This window comes from Ictalurus furcatus, chromosome 11 (assembly GCF_023375685.1).
Source record: "Ictalurus furcatus strain D&B chromosome 11, Billie_1.0, whole genome shotgun sequence".
Lineage (NCBI taxonomy): Eukaryota > Metazoa > Chordata > Actinopteri > Siluriformes > Ictaluridae > Ictalurus > Ictalurus furcatus.
The window spans coordinates 1,940,001-1,959,613 of NC_071265.1; the positions used below are offsets into that span (position 1 = coordinate 1,940,001).

The 19,613-nt window shown below is 39.2% G+C and overlaps 1 protein-coding gene across 4 annotated transcripts in view; it reads right to left on the bottom strand.

The window, feature by feature from the left end:
• Window positions 1–19,613, bottom strand: part of herc2 (HECT and RLD domain containing E3 ubiquitin protein ligase 2) — a 62,188-nt gene that overhangs the window by 35,598 nt on the left and 6,977 nt on the right. For 2 of the 4 annotated variants that reach the window (XM_053635882.1, XM_053635881.1), the window contains exons 5-33: window positions 18,917–19,139; window positions 18,727–18,827; window positions 18,070–18,211; window positions 17,333–17,443; window positions 16,925–17,096; window positions 16,666–16,839; window positions 14,779–14,967; window positions 14,528–14,679; window positions 14,079–14,236; window positions 13,850–13,963; window positions 13,315–13,566; window positions 12,185–12,378; window positions 11,834–12,034; window positions 11,468–11,696; window positions 11,240–11,364; window positions 9,609–9,787; window positions 9,322–9,506; window positions 8,809–8,973; window positions 8,507–8,692; window positions 8,250–8,420; window positions 7,466–7,569; window positions 7,229–7,379; window positions 6,905–7,119; window positions 6,477–6,609; window positions 6,237–6,364; window positions 2,011–2,206; window positions 1,790–1,920; window positions 1,437–1,610; window positions 592–728 (exon numbers count right to left, since the gene is read on the bottom strand). In XM_053635882.1, coding sequence (XP_053491857.1) covers window positions 592–728; window positions 1,437–1,610; window positions 1,790–1,920; window positions 2,011–2,206; window positions 6,237–6,364; window positions 6,477–6,609; window positions 6,905–7,119; window positions 7,229–7,379; window positions 7,466–7,569; window positions 8,250–8,420; window positions 8,507–8,692; window positions 8,809–8,973; window positions 9,322–9,506; window positions 9,609–9,787; window positions 11,240–11,364; window positions 11,468–11,696; window positions 11,834–12,034; window positions 12,185–12,378; window positions 13,315–13,566; window positions 13,850–13,963; window positions 14,079–14,236; window positions 14,528–14,679; window positions 14,779–14,967; window positions 16,666–16,839; window positions 16,925–17,096; window positions 17,333–17,443; window positions 18,070–18,211; window positions 18,727–18,827; window positions 18,917–19,139 — 4,792 coding nt within the window. Of the gene's footprint in view, window positions 1–591; window positions 729–1,436; window positions 1,611–1,789; window positions 1,921–2,010; window positions 2,207–6,236; window positions 6,365–6,476; window positions 6,610–6,904; window positions 7,120–7,228; window positions 7,380–7,465; window positions 7,570–8,249; window positions 8,421–8,506; window positions 8,693–8,808; window positions 8,974–9,321; window positions 9,507–9,608; window positions 9,788–11,239; window positions 11,365–11,467; window positions 11,697–11,833; window positions 12,035–12,184; window positions 12,379–13,314; window positions 13,567–13,849; window positions 13,964–14,078; window positions 14,237–14,527; window positions 14,680–14,778; window positions 16,521–16,665; window positions 16,840–16,924; window positions 17,097–17,332; window positions 17,444–18,069; window positions 18,212–18,726; window positions 18,828–18,916; window positions 19,140–19,613 lie in introns of those variants that run through there. The other 2 variants (XM_053635883.1, XM_053635884.1) reach the window with 2 other exon arrangements.

The window sequence follows — 19,613 nt, forward strand, 5'->3', positions numbered from 1 at the left end:
CAGGGTCGTTTTTCTACAGCAGCACATCAGTGTTTTATTCCTCTTCTACTACAGCAATTCGCCCATTATTGCAACTCTTATTTATTTAAGAACGCCACCTGGTACTTTATTTTATCCGTTTACAGTTAATGTGGGACGTCCATGAAATATGCTAGTTCCTGTCCTTGCTATATATATTTACGTTATAGCAGCCTCATCAGCCTCTCTTTTTTAGAAGTTAATCGGATTAAAAAAACAAAAAAAAACAAAAACAAATTTACTTATAGTTACAGCTCGACACTGGAGACTCCTTCCATCAATTAAAATAAACATCTCCTTACAGAAAACGTATATACCGCTACAGAAATTTAGTCAAGACATTCTGACCAATCAGAATCCAGAATCCAACAGTTAAAAAGAACCCTATAGCGTTTCATCACGCAGTACTAGGATAGCTAGCGAACGTAGCTACGAGGCTCCACAAAAATGAAACCTCTTAGCCGATACAGGAAAGAAGCGCCTCCTCGGAATAGCCGCCGTTATACAGAATGACGTCGCGTGAAAGAAAAGGACTAATAAAACGTGAACAGGAGTGGCGAGCCGGATATTTACCCTATGTTAGGACCTTCGGGGACGACCCTTTGCCACCCGCTGAGCATGGCGTACTGTACAGACGGCAGCAGGAAGGTTTTGGACGCTAGCTTCAGCATGGTGTCGATACCCTCCAGCCTCACCTCTGCCCTCTCCAGCTGTGGACACAACATTCACTCGTCACATGGGTCATATCGGTTTCGGACTGATTTACGTGTAATTTATCTAAAAATAAAACAATCCGGCCTCTCTCTTCCACGCACCGCTCAATCTAAAGCCAGGATCTTTGAATATACACGAATATGCAAAGTGAGACACGCCCCCAACGTCTGCATATTCGCCAGCGTTCAAGTGCGACTTCAATATCAGATTCTCAATTTTTATTTACCACCAGGCCAAACCTGTCGTAACCATAACAACAATCATTCGGTTGGTCGATGATATCGGCTGAGATAGCTATCTAGCTAAAGGCGTCCTGTGGATAAATATTTCCGGGTATTCTTTAATCATTTGCATATCATTACCATATAATTTGTCGAAAGCATTTTGTGGCATTAATTCACGACATATTTATTGCTCAAAACATCATCTACTTCTCACTTAACGTTATTTTTCTATAAGCAGACAGTCTGGAGTGTGTTATTCCGCTTAACACCACAAAGATTCCCCAACAATTACAACAATGTTTAAAATACCCCTTCGTGAATAAATTAAAGGCTTGTTTTTCCACGTTGGGACGTTTGTTTTGAACGGAAAACTACTAATTTAGCTCTGCGTCTTATCCAAACGGCAATCTACAATGAGAACGATATGAAATTAATTATTTAAACATGCAGATCGATCCCAGAGTCGTGCTTCTTGTGCACCTGCTTGAGGAGGCACTTCCTCATCTTCTCCACGTCGAGAGGCTCCTCTTTGAGAGCAAACTCCACGATGGTGCCCATGAGGCTGGACTGAGAGCACGAGCCATGCACGCTGTGCTTCAGCCAGCGGTACTTCTGAACGTTCACCACCGTGTTCAGCAGCGGCTGCCACTTATCCTGAGACACGGAGGATTAGGGGGGGAAAAAAAAAATAGGGTTATGTAACAAAGAAGCCTAAGCACTTAGTATACATCGTTACAGACAGAACAGTGGTGCTGACCAAACACATCCAGTCACATCGCTGTAGCAGGGATAACGCTCAGAGACACAGGACTAGCAGCGTATCAGACCTTCACCTTGGGAGATTTAACAGGTTGTTTCTTGTCCACAGGTGTGGGACTGACAGGAAGTGGAGGCTCCTCCTCGTTGGTCCCGTCTCTCTCCTGCTTAATCTCCTCTACATCTGCAGACTCTGACTTCTTAGGCACTGAGAGGGAAGATGCGCAATGACGATTATAACTCTTCAAACGCAGCGGTAGGTATTGAAGACTTTAAGATCTGCCAGGTCGGAGCTCACCTCTCTTCTTCCGGAGCTCTCTGATCAGTTTCCGAGTGATCATCTTCCAACGAGGCTGCGAGCTCAACAGCTTCAGCTTGCACACGATAGACAGGTCGTTACTGACCGCCGGCCTCAGCTCGTTAAAGAGGAAACGCAGCCTCTCGATCACGGGAGCGCACACCTCCTTATACGACCGGCCCTGCTCCTGATGAGTCTGGGGGAAGGCGGGGGGAGGGGGGCACATGTTCAGTACTGTTCACTACAGTTTATTATTGTTTACTACTTTATTATTGGTTACAATTTATTACTGTTTACAATTTGCTACTGTTCACTACAGTTTATTATTGTTTATAATTTATTATTATTTACTACAGTTTATTATTGTTTATAATTTATTACTATTTACTACAGTTTATTATTGTTTACAATTTATTACTATTTACTACAGTTTATTATTGTTTACAATTTATTACTATTTACTACAGTTTATTATTGTTTACAATTTATTACTGTTTACTATATTATTGTTTACAATTTATTATTGTTTACAACAGTTTACTATTGATTATAATTTAGTACTGTTTACTGCTGTTTGCTACAGTTTATTATTGTTTACAATTTATTACTATTTACTACAGTTTATTACTGTTTATAATTTATTACTGTTTACTACAGTTTATTATTGTTTACAATTTATTATTGTTTATAATTTAGTACTGTTTACTGCTGTTTACTACAGTTTATTATTGTTTACAATTTATTACTATTTACTACAGTTTATTATTGTTTACAATTTATTACTATTTACTACAGTTTATTACTGTTTATAATTTATTACTGTTTACTATAGTTTATTACTGTTTACTATATTATTGTTTACAATTTATTACTATTTACTACAGTTTATTACTGTTTATAATTTATTACTGTTCACTACAGTTTATTACTGTTTATAATTTATTACTATTTACTACAGTTTATTACTGTTTATAATTTATTACTATTTACTACAGTTTATTACTGTTTATAATTTATTACTGTTTACTACAGTTTATTACTGTTTATAATTTATTACTGTTTACTACAGTTTATTACTGTTTATAATTTATTACTATTTACTACAGTTTATTACTGTTTATAATTTATTACTATTTACTACAGTTTATTACTGTTTATAATTTATTACTGTTTACTACAGTTTATTACTGTTTATAATTTATTACTGTTTACTACAGTTTATTACTGTTTATAATTTATTACTATTTACTACAGTTTATTACTGTTTATAATTTATTACTATTTACTACAGTTTATTACTGTTTATAATTTATTACTATTTACTACAGTTTATTACTGTTTATAATTTATTACTGTTTACTACAGTTTATTATTGTTTACAATTTATTATTGTTTATAATTTAGTACTGTTTACTGCTGTTTACTACAGTTTATTATTGTTTACAATTTATTACTATTTACTACAGTTTATTATTGTTTATAATTTATTACTATTTACTACAGTTTATTACTGTTTATAATTTATTACTGTTTACTACAGTTTATTATTGTTTACAATTTATTATTGTTTATAATTTAGTACTGTTTACTGCTGTTTACTACAGTTTATTATTGTTTACAATTTATTACTATTTACTACAGTTTATTATTGTTTACAATTTATTACTATTTACTACAGTTTATTACTGTTTATAATTTATTACTGTTTACTATAGTTTATTACTGTTTACTATATTATTGTTTACAATTTATTACTATTTACTACAGTTTATTACTGTTTATAATTTATTACTGTTCACTACAGTTTATTACTGTTTATAATTTATTACTATTTACTACAGTTTATTACTGTTTATAATTTATTACTATTTACTACAGTTTATTACTGTTTATAATTTATTACTGTTTACTACAGTTTATTACTGTTTATAATTTATTACTGTTTACTACAGTTTATTACTGTTTATAATTTATTACTATTTACTACAGTTTATTACTGTTTATAATTTATTACTGTTTACTACAGTTTATTATTGTTTACAATTTATTATTGTTTATAATTTAGTACTGTTTACTGCTGTTTACTACAGTTTATTATTGTTTACAATTTATTACTATTTACTACAGTTTATTATTGTTTATAATTTATTACTATTTACTACAGTTTATTACTGTTTATAATTTATTACTGTTTACTACAGTTTATTATTGTTTACAATTTATTATTGTTTATAATTTAGTACTGTTTACTGCTGTTTACTACAGTTTATTATTGTTTACAATTTATTACTATTTACTACAGTTTATTATTGTTTACAATTTATTACTATTTACTACAGTTTATTACTGTTTATAATTTATTACTGTTTACTACAGTTTATTATTGTTTACAATTTATTATTGTTTATAATTTAGTACTGTTTACTGCTGTTTACTACAGTTTATTATTGTTTACAATTTATTATTGTTTATAATTTAGTACTGTTTACTGCTGTTTACTACAGTTTATTATTGTTTACAATTTATTACTATTTACTACAGTTTATTACTGTTTATAATTTATTACTGTTTACTATAGTTTATTACTGTTTACTATATTATTGTTTACAATTTATTACTATTTACTACAGTTTATTACTGTTTATAATTTATTACTGTTTACTACAGTTTATTATTGTTTACAATTTATTACTATTTACTACAGTTTATTACTGTTTATAATTTATTACTGTTCACTACAGTTTATTACTGTTTATAATTTATTACTATTTACTACAGTTTATTACTGTTTATAATTTATTACTATTTACTACAGTTTATTACTGTTTATAATTTATTACTGTTTACTACAGTTTATTACTGTTTATAATTTATTACTGTTTACTACAGTTTATTACTGTTTATAATTTATTACTATTTACTACAGTTTATTACTGTTTATAATTTATTACTGTTTACTACAGTTTATTATTGTTTACAATTTATTATTGTTTATAATTTAGTACTGTTTACTGCTGTTTACTACAGTTTATTATTGTTTACAATTTATTACTATTTACTACAGTTTATTATTGTTTATAATTTATTACTATTTACTACAGTTTATTACTGTTTATAATTTATTACTGTTTACTACAGTTTATTATTGTTTACAATTTATTATTGTTTATAATTTAGTACTGTTTACTGCTGTTTACTACAGTTTATTATTGTTTACAATTTATTACTATTTACTACAGTTTATTATTGTTTACAATTTATTACTATTTACTACAGTTTATTACTGTTTATAATTTATTACTGTTTACTACAGTTTATTATTGTTTACAATTTATTATTGTTTATAATTTAGTACTGTTTACTGCTGTTTACTACAGTTTATTATTGTTTACAATTTATTATTGTTTATAATTTAGTACTGTTTACTGCTGTTTACTACAGTTTATTATTGTTTACAATTTATTACTATTTACTACAGTTTATTACTGTTTATAATTTATTACTGTTTACTATAGTTTATTACTGTTTACTATATTATTGTTTACAATTTATTACTATTTACTACAGTTTATTACTGTTTATAATTTATTACTGTTCACTACAGTTTATTATTGTTTACAATTTATTACTATTTACTACAGTTTATTACTGTTTATAATTTATTACTGTTTACTACAGTTTATTACTGTTTATAATTTATTACTATTTACTACAGTTTATTACTGTTTATAATTTATTACTGTTTACTACAGTTTATTATTGTTTACAATTTATTATTGTTTATAATTTAGTACTGTTTACTGCTGTTTGCTACAGTTTATTATTGTTTACAATTTATTACTATTTACTACAGTTTATTATTGTTTATAATTTAGTACTGTTTACTATAGTTTATTACTGTTTACTATATTATTGTTTACAATTTATTACTATTTGCTACAGTTTATTGTTGTTTATAATTTATTACTGTTCACTACAGTTTATTACTTTATTACTGTTTACTGTCATTTAATACAGTTTAGTGTGTTTACTCCTATTTAGTGCTGTTTATTGTTTACTGCCAGTCAGAACGGTTTACTGTGTTTTTTTTCCTGTTTACTGCTTTTACAAACATTCATGCAAACATTGCCAGCTCTGATGGTTCTGCAGCAGGAGGAGATCCTCATCACTGAGGTAAAAAGTGTGAAATGTAAATAAAGAGAAGAGAGAGAAAGGGAGCGTGTTACTCGGATTAAAGAGCACTTGGCCTGGTAGACCATGCGACAGACGTCAATCACAGATTTAGGGAGGGACCTCTGCTTCGCCTGGTCCACAGCCAAGGCACACTGATGGACGAGTGAGAGGGCCACGTGACCTACAGCACAACAAACAGGAATCACGTGGAGGAAAACAGAAAAAGTAGCGAGTACAAACACAACGCAGCAATGTCTGCCAGACGAGTACGCCTGACGTGGTTGCTAGGTTACCAAGGTCCTGGTGTTTGAGAAGGCAGCAGAGCAGGAGGCGACCCACTTCCTCCACAGGGTGTTCCAGAGGAAAGGTGATGGGAGTGATGAGGTGATACTGCTTACAGCAGCGCTCGATTTGGCATAAAAAGTCCTGAAATACAGGCGGGAGACTTTAACAAGGGCCCCCTAGAGGGCACACTTCCACTGATTTTTATCTACCATTGGGGCACCCTAGAAGGCACATTATCAAATTTCATCTACCATAAGGGCCCCCTAGAGGGCACTCTTCCACTGATTTTTATCTACCATTGGGGCAACCTAGAAGGCCCCTTTTTCCGTGTTTGTCAACCATGGAGCAACAGAAACAATCAGAACTACTACAGATAACTACCTCCGGCAACATGTCTGGAAATCTGATCCCATCCGAATTGCGCATGTGTGTGTACCTTCACAGTGTGGTCCTGCATATTGTTGTCAGCGATGGCCTGAAGGAAAGGCTGTGCATGGTCACTCAGCGTGATCCTGCGCGAGTACAGCTTGGCCTTATCGGGTGCAGTGGTCCCTGGAGAGCTGCAGTGGTCCTCGTCCTTCTCCTCGTTATAGTTATAGTGGATCTGACTGGTCTGAAGACCTCCGCAGAAGATGGACGACTGCAGCCACTCTGAAACACAAACGTAAAAACTTATCAGTCCCGTTTATTCAGAACGATGATTACAACAAGCGCCAACACCGGAGACTCCTTCCAGAAATGTTAGACATAAAAGACTCACTTGCACATTCTAGCTCCATTCGCGACAGAGGCGTGCTCAGCGCCAGGTAAGAAGCATGAAGCCCCAGCAGTAAGCCGAGGTTCCTCTCTGTGTCGATCAGAGGGGACGACAGGCTGCTCAGGTCCGGGGTCGTCACGGTCTCCTGGTTGGGCTGGAAGCAGGAGTCGAGTCAGCTATAAATTTTACACCACTGTCCATGTAGAACTGAAAAACAAAAGACCCGGACACAGACTTTACCTCCATGTACTGTCCGACGCAGAAAGCCTGCATGGACTCTCGCGTGTCCTCAAACTGTAGCGCAGCTTCTAAAGCCACCACAGGGTCCTCACCAGCAAACTGAGCTACAGAGGAGAAGAAAAGAGGGTGAGCATGTGACCAATGATCTCATTTCAAAGCCTTTATATAGACAGCTACAAGCCAATTCAAATAAATAAATAATAATAAGAGGAAGAAGAATCATCTTATGTATACACTACACTTTCACATTTTTCTCCTTAAAATTATTATTCATTTTTTTAAATAGTCTCAGGAGATAATCAAAATTCTGGGTAGACATGATCTGAAAGTGCTATGACATCACAAAATACAAGAGCCAATCAGAATCCAGTATACAAATGAATTGAATGCCACGCTGATTTACCAGAGAGAGAGAGAGAGAGAGAGAGAGAGAGAGAAAGAGCGAGAGAGATAGAGAGGGGGGGGGGGGGGATTTAAAGATATCTTGGGCATAAATAAGTTTCTGTTTACCTCCAGAAATGCTAAATAAATAATAATTAATTAATTAATTAATTGAAAAAAGACCAGGCATTTGAGGATCCCAAAGATTTTGATGTGTTATTTATATTTAAATCATTTGCATTACTAACGTGGAACAAGACAAAAATAATACCTTTATTCGTTCATTTATTTAAAATTACTGGCCAAAAATTCATAACAGTGATATGTACCAGGGTTATTTTTCTCCCCACGACCAAACCGTCCATAAATGAACACTAGCTAAACATCTCGAACGTTTTCGTACCAAGAACGGTGTTTCCGGTAAGAGACTGCGCTTGGAAGTCTTTGATGTCGTAGACTTTCCCGTCGATAACTGTCCAGAAGCCGCCGTCTTTGTTGTGGTTCTCCAGGTCGGCTTTGCGTATAAGCGAGACCTCTTCGTTGTTCTTGGTGCCCGGTCCTGTGAAGAACAACCCTGTGAACAGACACATTTATGACCTTTAAACCGTACGGTCGGTCTGGGTATTGGTAAACGGGTGGAGCCAGAGCGTATGGGCGTACCCATGAGGCCAGGCCAGGCCAGGTCTTCGTTGTCGTCTCGGTCGTGGCCGGGGGCGAGGTGGTTAAAGCGGTCCAGGTGCTCGAGCAGGGCAGCCAGCAGAGGGATGGAGCCCGTGTCCTGCATCAGACCTGCATCCCGAGTCAGCAGCAGAATGATGGACACCACCAACTCGGTGAGCAGGACACCTGCAACACGAACGACAGCACAACACACACACACACACACACAAACTACTCAGACCGCAGAAATCATAGGAAAATAAGCAGGGACGTGGTGGTGAGATTAAGAGACGGTCTCTCACCTGTAAGATCTCCCTCGATGACGTGGGACACTTCAGCAAAGTGACGGTGACTGTTGAAGGCGATGCTGGTGGCCACAGGCAGGATGTCTCCGATGTGTGTACACAGCAACGCAATGTACTTCTTCAACAGGGAGCCCACGCCCAATATCTCAGACTGGGTCAGAGCTGAGAGAGAGAGAGAGAGAGAGAGGGAGAGAGAGAGAGGGGGAGAGAGAGAGGGTGGGGAGAGGGAGGGGGAAAAATATTACAAAAGAAAGAAAGTAAAATGACAAAACAAGACAGAAAAAATAGGACAGAAAGCAAAGAATTACAAAAAGACAGAAAGTAAACAAATTACAAAAGAAAGAGATAGAAAAACAGAGAGAAACAAAAAGAAAGAAAGACAGACACTTGATTGATCCTGAGGGAAACTGCAAGCAACACAACAGCCCTCATTATACCGTTGTAATGCTGACATATTACTGTGTGTGTGTGTGTGTGTGTGTGTGCGCACATGCATGTTCTAACACTCACTGTAATCCCCGACCCCGGCGGTGCCGTTGGCTCCCACGTACAGTTTACAGATGAGCAGTCTCTGGAAGCGCAGCAGCAGGTCGAGCGAGGCCGAGCGCTCTTTACTCACCTGCTCTGCGTCCTGGCAGTGTGAAATGCGCCGAGCCACGTCTTTCAGACGCCCGATCGTCTGTGAGGCCATGTTCCTGCACCGAGGAGAGGAGGAGAAGAGGAGGAGGAGAGATGCTGAGAGCCTTCCCCAATAACAGTGAGGTGTGAACGTGACAGGTGTGTGCAGGTGTGTGTACCTGAGCAGCTGCTGCACGAGCTGGACCAGCGGTAAACTCTGCTTGCTAGCCGACTCGTAGATGCCGGTGTTGATGAGGTCTTTATCGAGGGTGGTGCGACAGCGGTGCAGGGTGGAGGCGTTGGCCTCCTGCTCGTCAATCTCCTTCTCTTTCTGCGCCTCCTTCTTAGCTTCCATGTCCTGAGCCAACACACAACTCATGTTTAGTAACCTTTTTAAAAAAAAAAAAAAAAAATCATAGGATTTTTATCGGAAAATCGCATTTTACACATTATATTACATTACAACACCCCATCCAACAACCCCACCATAGCCGGCCCCAACAAAATAATCACAGCCAAAACCAAAAGAAAGGGGAAAACAAAAAACAACAAAAAAAACAACCAGAAAAACAAAAACAAACAAACCAAAAAACAAAAATTAAAAAAAAAAAAAAAAGGGGGGGGTAAGATGATTAGTGTTTACCGTCTACCTCTCCTCAATCCACCTCCAGGGGGCGTACATCATTGAAGTAGGTAATAAATTGTTGCCATTTTCCCAAAAATGAGTCACCCCTGCCTCTGATGTTATACTTGATTTTTTCAAGTTTTAAAAAGAAGATTAAATCTCTAAGCCAGACTGATATAGAGGGGGGTTGTGGAGAGGTCCAAGACAACAGTATTCTGCACCGATCAAGTAACGATGCAAAACCCACAACACTAGCTTGTTTATGGTTCAGAGGCTGACGCTGAGATGAAACACCAAAGACAGCAATTAGAGGACAGACATCCAATTTGATTTTAAGAACGTCGGACATATTTCGAAGAAAGAGTTCCAAAAGTTCTGCAGTTAGGGACAGAATGCAGACATATGACTGAGGTTACAGGGAGAAAGTTTGCATTTTTCACACGACAGGAACATTGGGATATATTTTAGATAGTTTACTCCTAGACAGGTGAGCTCTGTGGACCACTTTAAATTGTATGAAACTGAGTCTAACACATGACGTGGTGGTACGTATATTATCTAACGCTCTGCCCCAGTAATCATCCTCAAGCTCCAGGCCCAATTCCTCTTCCCAAGCACTAATGGTTTTGATATTGTAAGAATCGTCCTGTGACCAGATCGTTGTATATATCCGTGAGATAATGCCGCCCTTATGAGGATTCAGCTTGAACACCTCTTCCCATGCAGACTTTGTAGGTAAGGAGGGAGAACCAGCGAATAGGGAGGAGACACAATGTTAATTATTGTCCAAATTAATTTGAAAGAAACGGAATAGGCGAGACGGAGGCAGGCTGAATGACCAGGATAATTCAGAAAAGTTTGCAAACACATTATTAATGAAAAGATCCTCAAAGCGTTTCAGACCCTTCTTTTCCCAAAAAGAGACTGTAGAATCTATAAAGGAGGGGGGAAAGAGGTGGGTATTACATACAAGTGCCATGGTTGATTTAGTAACATTTTTAATGTTACTCTGGGGGCCCTTATGGTAGATAACACATGGCAGAGCCCTCTAGTGGGCCCTTATGGTAGATAACATATGGCAGTGCCCTCTAGGGTGCCCTTATGGTAGATAACACATGATAGTGCCCTCTAGGGTGCCTTTATGGTAGATAACACACACACACACACACACACACACACACAGACCTGAATCTCGGCTGTAATGGCGGCGTTCAGAGCGGACTCCAACCCTCCGTCTGCCATCAGACTGCTGACCAGCAGGTCAATCATAAACCTCCGGCCTGGACTCACGCTCATCTCGTGGCTGGAGGCTGAAACACACACACACACACACACACACACACACACACACTAATGTGAGTGCTCTGAGTCATGTGGAGCGTGTGGTGAGGTGGAGGTGGATCTGAAACTGACCTGCGTTGGGCAGCAGTGAGGACAAGGCTCTGGCTCGTTCCTCAGCGGTGGGTAACAGTACTGACCAGCCGCTCTGGAGCACGGCCTGCGCAGCCGCCTGCACCGTGTTCAGCACCCCGGCATTGCTGGCCAGCGTCACCACCATCTGCTTCAGGCTGTTGAGCAGACTGCTGCCCAGGCCCAGCCCCAGCTCCTCCGGGTCCACTTGATTACTGATCGCAGAGTGGAGCTACACCCACACACACACACACACACACACACACACACACACACACACACAGAGAGAGCGAGAGAGAGGCTTTAACCAGCAGTAACACAACCAAGTATCCACATATAAACAGCCACATAAACAGTACACACACACACCTGCAGTCGGAGAAGGTTGAGCGTGGCCACCACCATACACTCCTTCTCCTGAGGCGGAGGCCAGTCCGAGCTGCCGTCCATCCCCTCGCTGATCTGACGCAACAGCAGGTCCAGCTGCTCAAACGTCATGGGGCAGACGTCCACCACGAAGGGCACGCGCAGCCCCACGGTCCACTCCGAGCACGACGACCACGCAAAACTCTGTAGGAACAGTTGTATCAAAACATTGTATTATATTATCAAATTAAACGCTCAACAGGCCACACCCTCAAGAACCAATCTATCGCTATATTACATACATACAGAGCAACATTCAGACATCAGGAGATCTGAACACTTCAGCATCAGTACCTGTCCTGGACCGCAGGAAATGCCCACGATGTGTTTGGAGTTGAGTCCTGGCAGAGCTTTAGGCTGCTTCTTGTTGGAGAAGAGCGTATCAAAGTGCTGAAATTTATCGTTACTGCCCCAGCTGTGCACCTCCCCATCCTCAGTGAGGGCCAGGCAGTGTGTGGAGCCCACGGCTATATCCACCACCTTTTTACCTGTGGAGCAACGCGTGCACACACACACACACACACACACACACACACACACACGAGATATTTAATCAGCATTGTTCTGAGACTCAGTACAAACCTCAGGACGTTATCAGAAGGTCTGGTGTGAACAGAAGCCAGTAAATTACTGGGAAAGACGAAGAGACGTATTCATGACGATTTATTGTACATCACAACCATCACGTTTAAGGCAAAACTCCGCAGGTAGACGCAACAATTTTGGTCAATCATCTTCAGATCTTAGGATCAACAGCATTTGTAAAATGTCTGATAAACTTAAGCAATAAACATCAAAACAACAGAAAAAAATGTTTATTTCAATGTCGTGCTTCAAATTAGGCTTTAAGCTCCGCCCATTTCACGATCACGTCATACATCCCTGAAAAGCTCTTTTCTTGATTTATACATCACGCGTCATTATGATATACATGCCAGTTTTCTTTAGAAACGTTATAGACACGCTAGCTAGAGCGGAAAAATATGAAATCGCATTTTAAATCTGTAAAAATAGATTTTTTTTAAAAATCACTAAATATTGATTATTGTTGCATTTACACTACATTTTATACTGAAAAGTTTTCCAGCAAACTTTTTTTTTAATTTGGGTAAAAGCCTTACTCTCGACAGTCATAGTGATACAATTTTTTAAAATTCAGCATCGACCAACTATTAAATATAGTAAAGTATGCAAATATATGGATATTTTTTTAGCCTCATTTGCATAAATGACTATACATTTTGGAAGAAGTTTCACGGTGAAGATGTTTTTCACTGCTGGTCTTCTTTAGAGCTCCAAGTGAACGTTTCTCACCTGGCCTGTGTTTAAGACCTTTTATCACCTGTATTATAGATGCTGAAGCTCCTCCCCATAATGTCCATATGGACCTACTATAGAAAGAGGACCTGTGGTTAAAGCCTGACCTTGCAGACTGTCCAGCAGTTTCGGGTAGCGGACGTGCTCGTCGGTGCCGTGACCCAGTCTCTGGTTGTCTCCTTTACCCCAGGTGTAAACCTGTCCGTCTTTAGTGAGAGCCACTGAGAACTGACTTCCACAGCACACCTTCACTATGTCCAGATCCTGCAGCTTCTCCACCAGCTTAGGGCTCTTACAGCCGTCACTGCCTCCTCGACCCAGCTTCCCGTAATCTCCGTCCCCCCACGACCACACCTGACCTGCACACAGTGAGAGAGAGAGAGAGAGAGAGAGAGAGAGAGAGAGCAATAGAAAGACACACACAAAGAGAGAGAGAGAGAGAGAGAGAAAGAGAGAAGAAGAGAGAGCAATAGAACATTTTAAGTATTAAAATAAATTATTTAAAAATAATCAAGCAATAATAAGTATAGTTATTACTTGAATTACAGAAACAGTGCAGCACTGAATTATTAAGTTATAAAACATAGCACGTTCAAAATGTAAAATAAATAAATAATAACAATTCTATTCAGTGGTTCATACCGTTCTCTGTGACTGCAAGCGTCTGTGCGTCTCCGCTGCCACAGGCCACGTCGAGGACCTTCAGCCCCTTCAGAGTGGTCACCAGCATGGGCGTGGTCTGGTCCTCACTGGAGCCTGCGCCCAACCAGAGACCAAAATAATGTTAAAAATCAGATTAGGCTGAGGATAACCTTGATAAAAAAGACGTAGGGTCAGTGCTGCACACCAAGACGAAGTCGTCAGACTTTACCGTGTCCCAGACGGCCGTAGTTTCCTCGGCCCCACGTGTACAGAGCTCCGTCTGCGGTGATGGCGGCGCTGTAGGTGCTGCCACAGGCGATGTGCACCACGTGCTTCCCGGCCTGCTTCCCGGAAAATGCCGCAATCATCATCGGCTCGTCCAAATACCTGCCAAACCAAGCAGCTTCAACTTATTCACTAAAGCGCGCCGTAAAAATCCCAACCGTAGAAGATTTTTGAAAACGTAGCAACGTTTGAAATGTGCTTTTCTTGAATATTATGCAAATTAAGCACAAGTCCGTTTAGCGATCAGCTGGAACAATTCCTCGAACCAACCCTGTGGTGCGTGCGGTCAAGCGGTTTTCATTTCTACCTGCAGGTCGTAATCTTATTTTGTTTTAGAATAAACCGTTCTAATTAATTAATAAATAAATAAACGAATAAGACAGGAGTTCTTACGTGGTGTCTCCGTGTCCGAGACGTCCTCCGTCGCCACATCCCCAGGAGAAAACCTCTCCGTTGGCCGAGAGAGCGAGGTAATGCTGGCCTTCAGGGTGAGCGGCCAGCTTCACTATCTTCCTGGATGCCAGGCTATGAAGAAGCATAGGGGACTAACACACACACACACACACACACAGACAGGATAATTAGCAGACAGCACTTCAGTCGTGCAAAATACTGAGCACTAAAAGGTGTGATGGGACACTCACTAGGGTGGTGCTTTTATAATTCTGAGTGTAGACAGCACCAGTGATGGACAGCAGGAGAAAGCCTTTCTCTGAGCACACGATTTGGGTTACGCCCAGGTTGGACAGAGCTTTGCACTGGATTGGTCCGTTCAGATTGGCGTAGACTTTCCATCCCAGCAACCCCCAACCAATCACCTCCTGCAACGTACTCTTTAAAAAATAATAAATAAATAAATAAATAAATAAATAAACAAACAAACAGATAGATAGATAGAAAGGAGACACACTGAGCACCAAATTCTGGAATTCTCTAAAGTCATGGACAGAACCTAATTCTTAAAATCTTGAAAACTATTTTTTTTGACAATTCACAGCAAAAACCTTTTGATTTTAGTCTGCTCTAGAATTATTGGCACCCTTGGTAAAATAAATAGGTTTTAAAAAAAAAAAACCTATGGAATTAAAACAATAATAATAAAAATAACCACCAACATAACCTCTTTGTGTTTGTCCATACCAAAATAAATAAATAAATAAATAAATAAACAAACATATACAACAGGTTCGGTTACCTGCACAGGACCCTGGTCCTCCAACAAAGCAGAGAGGCAGAGAGAGAGGGGCAGAGAGAGAGAGAGAGAGAGAGAGAGAGAGAGAGAGAGAGAGAGAGGGGAATGAATTAAACAGCAGTTTATAAACAGTAAGAGAGACCAGCGAGATGAAAAACAAACCTAAAGGAAAGCTATAAACAGGGATTAACAAATTATTTCTGTTGTCTAGCTCCTGCTCTAAACAATATAATGCTGTGACATTCCTAAGCCTCATAATACAAACACATCAGGATTAAAATATCCCTGTATGTGCCGTTCTAAACTAGTACAACAATAAACAGTAACAAAACATACATATTTATGACTATGCAAATTAAAAACAAATTAGAACTTTCACCAAAGGTCATTCGAGCAATTTGGGTATTTGTGTCGTAAGGGTAACAATATTATTTTCATAAAGTGATACTCGTGTATTTGGGTTTACGGTCATTTTAATAAAGTGATGTTTGTGCGTTTACGTCATTACGGGAACAGAATGCTAGTTTAATAAGCTGAAATTTACCTGCATTCAGTTCTTTATGATAATGATAGTTTCATGGTGTATTTAAGACATTGCGCTAACAGAACATTATCTTACAGAACCAATTTGTGGATTGATTACAGGGTCATTTTCACAAACTAATATTTATGCATGTTTATGTCATAACAGTACAAATGTTATTCTAATCTATGTTAAAGTGTTATTCATATGTATTACGGTAATATTCTTTTCAGTATTAAGGTCATTACAGTAATGTTATTTTTATAAAGTGATAGTTGTGCGTATTAGCGTCATTACGGTAATGTTATTTTTGATAATCTATTATTCATGCGCATTAGGATCATTACGGTAATGTTATTTTTATACCATGATATTTGTGCGAATTAGGGTCATTACAGCAATATTTTATTAAACCGATGTGTATTAGAGTCATCACGGTAATGATATTTTAATAAACTGATGTGTATTAGGGTCATCACGGTAATGATATTTTAATAAACTGATGTGTATTAGGGTCATCACGGTAATGTTATTTTAATAAACTGATGTGGATTAGGGTCATTACGGTAATGTTAATTTTATAAACTGATGTGTATTAGGGTCATTACGGTAATGACATTCACATGTAAATTTGTCTCATTATAGAAACAATATTTTCTATTGCTGCAACTAACGATTATTTTCCTAGAATTATTGATAATTCATAACTATCAATTATTAATACTGTAAACGTTTGTTCAAATTTAGTGCCGTGTTTCACATTCACCTTTTTGAGACGTTTAAAAATAAGTAAAAGCAGAGTGGCAGGTGCAGTACCTTGCTGGAGGTGGGTGAGCTGCATGGCGGGGGGCTACAGGGCACTGCCAGGCGGTCCAGGTGAGCCATGATGACCACAGCCGTCTGCCGCAGGTCAATGGCCAGCTCGTTGTCCTGGGGCAGGTTCAGGTATCGCAGGAAACCTTCATTCGGGCTCAGTGGGGCAGATAAAATCTGAAAGAGAAGAGAGGACGATTTATAGCGAGACAGTAACGCACACCAGCTGCAGTTCTACAGGTTTTAATTCAGTTTCCCGAACCTCGAGCTCCTCCTCAGGGACAGGCTCCTCGTTGCTGCTGTGGATGCTCTGGAAGCGTTGTAGCAGGGGCAGTAAGGGGGCGCTGGTGCCCTGGCTGGAGCGCTCGTTATCCATCTCTCTGGTGCCTCTGTCCCAGAGCCTCAGCAGCAGCAGCACGGCGGACAACAGCTGGCTATAATCACACGCAGCCATTACTGTGTACTCTTTTATGTTTGTTTTTTTTTACATAATATTATGTGATTGGATAAACTGCAACAGAAGACTGTTCACATTTTTTTTAAAAACTGAAACAAGACATCTTTCGTCACCAAACATTAATAAACTTATACAGAATTCGTTTTACGCAGGTGCTGACCCCTGACCTAGGACAGAATCCTGCTGTGTAAAGAGGTTATAAGCGGTGTGTACCTGAGCGTGCCTCTCTGAACAGCCAGCTCCAGCAGAATAGCCAGGGCCAGGTGCTTATCCTGCAGCGGAATGCCGCTGGGAGCTTTACCAGTCCCACCTCCGTGCACTTCGCTGATCCAAAATAAATAAATCACTTCAGTCATTAATGTTAGATGGGAAAATAAGTAAATAATGATAAATAAATAATGATAGTAAATGCACTTTAGAATTGTGATTTAATCCCTTCTAAAGATTTGTGTCATTACGGTAACAAAGTTGTTTTCATAAACTGATATTCACGTGTGTTTGCATAATGACTGTAATAGAATGTTATTTTCATGTGCATTTGTGTTATTATTGCGACAAATTTTTTTAAACATATATTCGTGTCATTATGGTAAAAGAATGTTATCCTCACGTGTATTCGCATCAGTATGGTAAAAAGAACTGTCACGTGTACTCGTGTCATTACGGTAAATATTTTATTTTCATCTAACTGACCTTGTTGTGTGTGTGTGTGTGTGTGTGTGTGTGTGTGTGTGTCACTATGGTAACAACGTTATTTCCATGCATATTCATGCCATTATAGGAATGAATTATTTACTTATTTATTTAAGATAAATGTTTGTCAAGGCATATTCCTGCCATTACAGTAACAATATTCTTTCATGTGTTCTCATGTAAAGGGCTTATTTTTATGCTATAATTCGTGCTATTGTGAAGCCGTATGTTTAACTACGCATAAACCCTCTCCCAACCTGAGGAATTTGGTAGCTCTGTCTACGACCTCCAGCCACACGGATGACACGGTGCTCTCGTCGAACAGCGTGGCCTCGGGGAGGGCACGCAGGGCATCCAGAGACTCCTGCAGCAGCTCACTGCACAGGTCCGCATCGTCACCTACGCGCAAAGACACAGACGTGATCTGGCAACTTATAACTATTACTTATAGCTGTCTGACGTGAGAGTGTTTTATTGTAGAGAAGACTAGACACCATGTGCGTGAGCACGTCTAAACGGATAAAAACGTTTTGCTTCAGTTTCAACATTCAGGAGTTATGTTTAAAGGTACATAACGATGAGATAATGGTATATTCAGGGAATTCCTTCTGTGTGGAGCTCTGAGATCCAGAGCAGCCGGTCCTGCCCATCCCCTAGGGACTGAAAAATCACATCACGTATCATCATCAGTCGGAAAAACATCAGGACGCTCGGCCTCTTTCAGTCTGCAGCAAGCTGAAAACAATTCCCAGCATGAATGTTCTAGTTCTGGGTTGTTTTCCCCTCTTGGGTGGGGTATTTTTCTGTCTATATTATATAATATAATATAATATAATGTGTCTGAGAGCACTAGGTGCCAAAAACAGCATCTATTGATCAATCAGAGGCGCTGATGAGGTTTGCACGCTGCTTACCGGATCTCCAGGCTCGACGGAGGAATGCAAAAGCGAAAGAAAGAGCAGCCCTGGACCCGACTTGTGCCAAACCCTCCACTCCTTTACTCACGGGACGACTACTGCAGAAACACACAGATAAAATAATGTAAAACAATTCTTTTCACGTTGCACAAAATCTCACTTTAAGGCGCTTTACTGCCTGTCGCACCTCTTGTTATCGACGGAGGGCAGCGGGGGGCTGGGCGGACTCTTCCACCGGACTTTGTACGTCTCCTCCATCATGCTGTGGGTGAGGGAGATGAGGTAGCGCTCCAGGATGAGCAGCCGCTGGCTCAGACGGCGCCCAGACAGAGTGCTCTTAGCCGTCTGAGCGGCCAGTTTCTGCTGGTCGTCCACAAGCACCCGGAGACAATCCTTCAGCTCTCCTTCATCTGACCAGACGGCACACGGGGGGGGGAAGACACAACACACATTAGCGAGCGGGTGAGATTGCGAAATCTTGTCGAAAGACATACCCGGAGATGTTGTAACCCCCTGGCCGATTCAACCAGGTTGTGTGCTGAAATATCACATCACATCACATCACATCACATCATACTTCGTAACGAATCGATTTGAAAATATGATTAGAATACATTATAACATTTCTAAAAGAGAAGAATTCAAAATTAACTGTCAGAACAAACACAACAAAGGCGCGAGAATTAAACAAAACCAGCATCGATGAATATTCATGAGATGCAAATTAGAAAAGCACCCCATCGCCACTCCTACAATCTTTAACAGCCTAATATCGTTAACGTGATCGGATTTAGAGATCGGTTCAACAACGTCGATGGAATATATACACAGTATATATAAAAATACAAAAAAAAAAAAAAAGTCAAGGTTACCATGACAACCAC